At 36.8% G+C, this 7467-nt stretch overlaps 1 protein-coding gene across 1 annotated transcript; it reads right to left on the bottom strand.

The window, feature by feature from the left end:
• Positions 1-1355: 1355 nt before the first annotated feature.
• On the bottom strand, positions 1356-6660 carry LOC108683073. The gene is made up of 4 exons (XM_018172352.1): positions 6163-6660; positions 5299-5528; positions 4428-4648; positions 1356-3349 (listed from the first exon to the last, which is right to left on the bottom strand). The coding sequence occupies exons 1-4, from the start codon at positions 6603-6605 to the stop codon at positions 1898-1900; spliced, it is 2346 nt and encodes a 781-aa protein (XP_018027841.1). The 5' UTR covers positions 6606-6660; the 3' UTR covers positions 1356-1897.
• Between the last annotated feature and the right edge of the window lie 807 nt (positions 6661-7467).

Here is a 7467-nt window from a genome sequence, read left to right on the forward strand (position 1 = left end):
CAATGGCAGTGTAAATTTTTGCAAAAACATCCGAAAAAATTATTATTGGGTAACATAATTTTCCAAATAGCTAGAGCTTGGCTCTCATGCGCGATGCTATTAGCGATAGCGGCTGGAGCAGAGCAGCTCACATTTACAGACTGGAGGGTCGAGCTAGTCACGGCGTAGTATAACTCCTTCATCTCAGCTGCGTAGAGCCCACGCCCTTAACGTTCAATACGAGTGCTAGGCACCGAGCGATCAATTAATGGAGTCGGAAACCGTGAAATCCACGGTTAATCGTTATTTTCGTTACCAGCTCCAACGTATCGAACGTTTTAGTACCGCTTTCATTGCTGTCTTTTGAGCAATGCAGTTATTTATTATTGTAGTATTTCGCAGTATATGTGACAGCGTATGGTTTTTGCGACATAAGGTGCCTCTCAAAGCAGCGAACGAGCATATAATCTGAGAAGAGTTCAACCACATCGGTATACTTTTCAGTATCGTTCACGATAACAAATTAAGTCATGAATAGACTCGTGCTAAGCACGTAACTTACGTTAGTTTTAATAAACATGTGCATTCTTTCAATTTACTTAGAACAAATTTTGAAATCTGATCGCATGAGTATTATAGAAAGAACCTAGAGTGACGTATGATATAAAACTGAAATAACTGTCTGGAGTTAATTAATTGAACATTGATTGGCAGTAAGTCGCTCGTTAAGCTACTCAAACGAGGGAATGTTTTCAGAATAAGAAACTTCGTAGAAGCATGAACGCAGATAATAATTTATGAGCAGGTAAATACATTAGTTTTTTAATTAATTTTAATGATTCAAATAAACTTATTGGCTTACAGATGCTCATAATTAGGCGAGAAACATTACAGCAGCTTGATATTAATTAATCCAGTTTCATTCGAGACTGAATCTGCTAAGATTCAGGCAGTTAAACTCAGGCTACTATCAGGCTCCCTATAAATTAGTGACAGGTTAACTAATTTAAACAAAACCAATATTTCCAGCTACAGTCAGTAATCAGTATGCAATAGTATAACCGTTATCTCGGCCACATTGCAAGCCAATCTTCGAATGAAAATTCAAGGGATGGCCAAAATGTACATATTACATTTAGAAGGAATGAGGAGGTCGTATGATGTTTGGGTTCTTAATTGAAGTGACCTCACCGGCACCAAGAGCTTTATGATCACAACCTCACAACCAGAAATTTGAAATAGAAATGATTCTGAGTAACGCTAGACGTTAAGAAAAATAAAGTCGCGTGAAATTCACACAAGTCTTCACCACTCAAATGAAAACAGATAAAATTTTCAAATCGTTGTTAAAATAAGGGATATAAAAGGCAAAGAAGTTTCATTTTCAGGCAAGTTTACTCAAGAAGAACTGCTGAAGCCAGAACACACTTGGTTATCACTCACCTCGCGTCAGGTTACAGTACAGCTTGCAAATAATTACTCCATACAAAAATATTTAGCTTCACACTAAAGGGTCTCAATGAACGAAGAAGTGCGATGAATTGCAAGGCAAGCGTCCGGCACGAGAGGTGCAAACGCAATAATCAGCAGTGCACAGAGACATTGATAAATTTCAGATGAATGAATTGATTTACTGTATATTCATTGCTAATGTCCAGTAAAATGGGACTCCTGTAAGCAAATCAATGTCATTCAAATAGAACGAAGTAAAGGCTACGTACAAAATAACCTTTAGGAAACGGTGTTACATGAAAAGAATGTAAATATGAGTAATGAATTTTCGAAATCATTCAATAGGAAAAATATTCCCCAATGATATTAGTTCATCAATTTTTAGCATGATTTTACATCAGAGAACGGACTGCCTTCAGCAAGTTTCTCCTTTCTCTGGAGGTCCACAACAACAATGATAGCTCAGCTACGTAGTTAACTTCATAACACGCTTACGTTCTTTTACTCGAACGCAGTTTCGAAAATTTGTTTGGTCAGGAATGTTGTTATTTACTGTAATTTGCGACATATTGGTTCGTCGCATCGGGTCTCTTCTAACATCATCACCGGGAGGAGTTCTCTGAATGAGGCTCTCAACTCTATCCAACCTGCTCATGGCGTCTTCATAATCCAGGGGCAGGTTATCATCGTCAAGCATCCCGATCAGGGTAGTCAGCAGACATTTGACAGCATCCCTTTTAGCTTGGACGTCTGGTTCATCAGTCTTCTTAGCAAACATATTACCTCCAGATTTAGTAATGTGGAAAGCAGAGTTCTCTGGTAAACTGTGCGATCTGGCTTGTGCGTATCTCAAAACATCAGCCACAGCTCTGGAAACCGATTTAGTACAACTTTGCAACATCTTTTCCCGAAGAGGAAGAGTGGTCTCGCCCAAGAGCTTGATGTCAGATGAAAAGTTCCTGTGATGAAATGCAGCGAACCCAGTAACTCCTGCAGACATGAATGTCGGAATGAAATATTCTGAAATAAATCTTTGACATGAAGGCATCTCGTCCTTCTGCAACACAAAAGTTTGTAGTTTCTTAGAAAATTCCCAAGCGTCTGTCTCAGAAAACAAGTCGTTAACAGCCGTTTTAAGAGTCCAACGAGTTCTCTGACCGATGACAAACGTTTCAAGTGCAGTCCAAAGGCTGTCTTGGATAAACCACGGAGCTATCACCTGCAGAGGTGTACGCTGGAAAACTTCACACCACACGCCATAAACCTCGTTGCTGTTCTCTTCAGAAATTACGTAATTAACATCGAGTTGACCGCATTTCTGCTTAATGGCATCCAAAAATACACGTAAAATATCGATGTGGAATGCATTGCAGACGCAAGTAGCGAGTGGGAGATCAATAGGTTTATTGGAAGCGGTACGAGTGAAAGTGTACAGGGATATGATAACTAATCCATCAACTAACTTCATATCGCTTGCAATATGAAGGGCAACCCCCTGGTTTGACAGGTTCTTCAATCTGCGCTCCTGAAATTCTGACATAATACACAACATGAAGTCCGAGTTTTTCAGTGTTGGCGCTTCACGGGAATGTTCTCCTTTGGCTTTGTGGAAGAGTATGTTTCCTTTCAGCCTTAAAGCAACATTGTATACATTCCAAACAGAATATGGGCTTGTAACGGAAAAATCAGAGTCTAACTTCTTTGACTGGAAAGAAGCGATGACGTTAACAACATCCTTCCTACCGAGAATAAAATTATGCTCTGCAGATTCCATTGAGTTGACTTTCTTGATTATTTCTTTAATTGGGATGCCAGATTCATAGAGCACGATGATGTAACTGCGTTGGCTCTTGGAGATACGCAGATGAGTTGCTTCCAGATCATGGCCATAGTGGGTCTTGGTGTGCATTACTGACAGCTGTAAAAATTATTGGAGAATCAGCCTAGGAATAAAAATCAATAAACCTAGTATTTCCCATCATAGAACTCTAAAAAAATATAACTCAGTACTCACTGCAGTGAGTGACAGAGAGCGCATTTTCTCGTCGACGAAAACGTGAAGTCACGGACAGACGAGCAGACAGACGGACATGACGAGCACAATAGGGCCTTTTTTCATAAATGAGAAAATGTGCAAAAAACGACGCAGAGGAGCTCTCTATCTATTGCAATAGCTAATGGAAAAGAAGGTGTAGTTGTGCTATGTAATTTTAATTCAGCAATTGGCAACATTTAAATTTATATACAGGGAAATGAGAAAAGATGCAAACAAATTTACACTAATCAAATGTTGTCATATAAATTTTGCAGAATTAGTGGTTTTTCCCAATAGATTACCTATTGGGAAAAACTAGGGAAAAATATTTAGGTACTTGAAAATTAGGGAAAATATTTAAATTTATGTCAATATTTTAAATTAAAGCAATATTAATGAACTTCTTTTCTGCATTGAAATAAATTTGAATTCTTAAATCATACAGTTTAATAGAACGCGATTATTCAAGTATTCTGTTCTTCTTTTCAATACAAAATAAAATAGTCTATATGGCTATATTTTCAATTAGGAGTTGATATTGCATAATGGTGAAAATATAGGTATCTCAACCTTTTGCAAATGTAATCAAGGAGCTAAAAACTAACGTGAAAAAAAGCTCCACTTTCGAGATCCACTGAAGATGCTGTGAGAAGCACTCACTCACGGTATTTATTTTGAACCAAACATATACTAAAATAAATAGTAGAGGTTGAAGCACCTCAGGACTAACTAACTCAGAGGATTCAAAAATAGTTAACTGATTGATAAAACTTAGGCTAGCCTTAATGTAGAGACTGATTAAGCTCTCTACATGGCAAACACTCAACACAGCAAGCTAGTCGTTATATTAATACACAACAAAAATTTATCTAATCAAGTAATGATATTTCAATAAACTATGATATTATGTTACCCCAACCCTTTTGCAACCCATTAAATTCCAAGACTAAACAATAAATACCTTGCCGTCCTCCAGACCCCTGACTATGAGTCCAGCAACACAGTGAGCGTTCAGTTTGCTTGTTCCTTTGAGTTTGGCGCGTCGCGTGGCATCGTTCTTCTTCACGTAGTAGCCTGAGCGACTGCAGCTGTAGTAGCGCAGAAAAGCCTTCACCTTGGTAGATGCTAGTCTGTACTGACAGTTTGCATGTGTTTCATACTCTTCCTTCCAAGTTACGAATTCTGAAACAAGGAGAAAGTATTTGGTGGGTGCTCCATCCAAGTAAGTAGTGGTGTACAATTACATTAATCTTCAGTTAGACTAATGTAGTTGTAATATGCATTAATGCAGTTTTAAAATGAAAACTTTAAATGAAATAAATACAGAATTTAGATCTGATACATGATGATAGCAAGACAATTTCAGAGAAGTCAAAGTATTAAAATAATTGGGCACATTTCTGTTGCCACAGAGGACATCAAATCATAGAAGAACTAAAAGATACCAATACAAACAAGAAATATACCAGTCATGATTATGGTTGTAAGCAATTGAAGAGAATTGAGGAGTTTAATTTGCAGTTGCAAAGTAAAATAAAAATATTTTCAAATGAAGCCAAATAATTTTTTGAAATGAATCAATGAATTGGCAATAATTGTCACTAGGCAGAATTGGCCAACGCCCAACATAAGCAAATAGCGAACAAAACTTTAGCAAAAATAATGCTTCAAAATACAAGCTCAGTATGATTTTTTAAAGATAAAATTACAGCCTTTGCTTTAGCACATTGTTCCCTGTGCACAGTCATTTTAAGCCAGTGGTACAAAATTTATTTTGCAGTTCACGAAATAAACTAATTGTCATTTGACAAAGAATTTTTCAAGGAACTCACCTGCTTCGTCAGCAAACTCAAGTTCTTCTTCAATAATCTGGAGTTGATGAACACGTGTGAGATGATCCCGGAGTTGATTGACACGAAAACAGACAAAATCACATCTAATCTCCTGGCACTTGACAGTACCCGACGCCATATTAGGATGCATAGTGCGCTGGTGCTTCAGGAGTTCAGTTCGACCTTTGAATGTAGTGTGACAAGATTGGCACAGCATGTCCTGACCTCTCCTGCGTAGGCAGGGAAATGATATTAAAGTCGGGAGTTTAAAAAGAGAATTTATTGTTACACATTATGTAAGTGAGAAAAAAAATGGCTAGATTTTCTATCAGCTTTTTTTACCAATGTCATACAAGCATGTATATATCTATAGAATACCGTAAAATGGGGTAACTTAGACCGGCGGGGTAACTTAGACCACTTTTCGTTTTTTTTACAAAAACCCCCACAACTCAAAAACTATTTGACATAGAAAAATTTTGTCAATGGGCATTAAAGGCCTAATACTGAGGCTACATAACACAATAGAAAGATTTAAAAAGTTTGCAATGGGGTAACAAAGACCATCACTTTTTTTGAAATTACATAAAGACTATGAGAGGCAGGAGCCAGCAATTTATGGTGAGTGAAGCTAGAGTATAGACCTGTATTTTGCATCTTTCAATTCAAGTTTAATTTAGCTAGTAAGAAAATGGCATCATTTATAAGAAAAAAAGTGGTCTAAGTTACCCCATTTTACGGTAACCTATAAATAATTGAATTTTACATGATATTCTCTTGCAAAATGAGTTTAAAATATTAACTGATGAAGCTATTATTAAATAAAAATGCACAAGAAATCCTTTGAATGACTTAAATACTCACTTGGCCTTTTTCTGTGCAGACATGACAGTTCTGGTATAGCGAAGAGTAGTAGCAGGATTGTCAATAAAGAATGTGGGCTCTACCAATGCTTCACTACCATGGACAATATGAGGTTCAGGGACAGCTATTGAATTAATTGTTTCCCTGCCGTTTCCATAGTTACTGCCACTGAAATTACTTGTATGTATATCTTGCTCATTTGAATCATCCTCTTGCAGCAATGATGCCTCAACTACCATATGACCCCCTTCAACGCAGATGAAACCATCGACCTGAGGCTCAATAACATCCATGTCTTCCTCAGAGGTAATCACAACCTCTTGATACTGATTCCCCTGAGCATCATGGTAAGATTTTCCTGCTTCCTCTTCTTGGACACTAAGCTCATCATCACACAAAGGTTTAATGATATCAGTGCGCACATTTATTCTTTCAGATGCCATGATTGATTGATCTCAAAATTGTAAAAATTAATTTCCTTTAGAAGTAAAATAATCTGAAAAATATAACAAAATTATCCAGTATATGGCAAATAAATATCAACTAGAAGGCTTACAATGATAAATTCCCAGTTTTCACAAACTGAAGAAGAGAGAGCTGATTGTAGGAGTTGCTAAGAGGATTGCAATTTAACACGTTAACCGCCACATGTACCACCGGTGGCACAAAACAAGCTGTCAATGAACGCCATATGTACCACCGGTGGATCATTTACAAATTTAATTTCAAATTTCTTTTTCACTCGTTTTTCATGGATAGAAGGATGAATTATCAAAACAAGTGTTGTAATTTATTTATTTATTAGCATAACTATTCAAAAAAATAGTTTCATACAAATTTCAAACGAAATATAACTAAAGTTTTGTTCCGTAAATCAGACTCTTTCTTAAACCTAAAATTCAATGGTAAAAAAGAAAATTCTTCAAATAAAAGAAATAATCTGCATAAATTGGTGATCATAATTAGTTAGATTACATTTTGGAAAATTATCCATGAACCAATAATAGCATTAGACATCAGAAATTACCTATGAGAATGGGTTCATTCAAAACAACCAGGGCATAAGTGTGGCTTATTTTCGCTTTGAAGGCAGACTGTTTTCAATCTTCTTGCTTATGCAGCTGCAACTGAGCAGCCTTCATTTTTCGACAGCACCTTGTAACACCCTCTACATCTTTTTCTTACATTCCAACATTGACCCTCCAACTCAAAAAGGTAATGAAAGTTTCTCATCCCACCTATAACAGCTGGTTCTCGTCCTGCATTCCTTTTTTTTGAGTTTCCTGTTATGAGTGAGTGAGCAAT

The sequence above is a fragment of the Hyalella azteca genome, unplaced genomic scaffold (assembly GCF_000764305.2).
Source record: "Hyalella azteca isolate HAZT.00-mixed unplaced genomic scaffold, Hazt_2.0.2 contig12937, whole genome shotgun sequence".
Taxonomy (NCBI): domain Eukaryota; kingdom Metazoa; phylum Arthropoda; class Malacostraca; order Amphipoda; family Hyalellidae; genus Hyalella; species Hyalella azteca.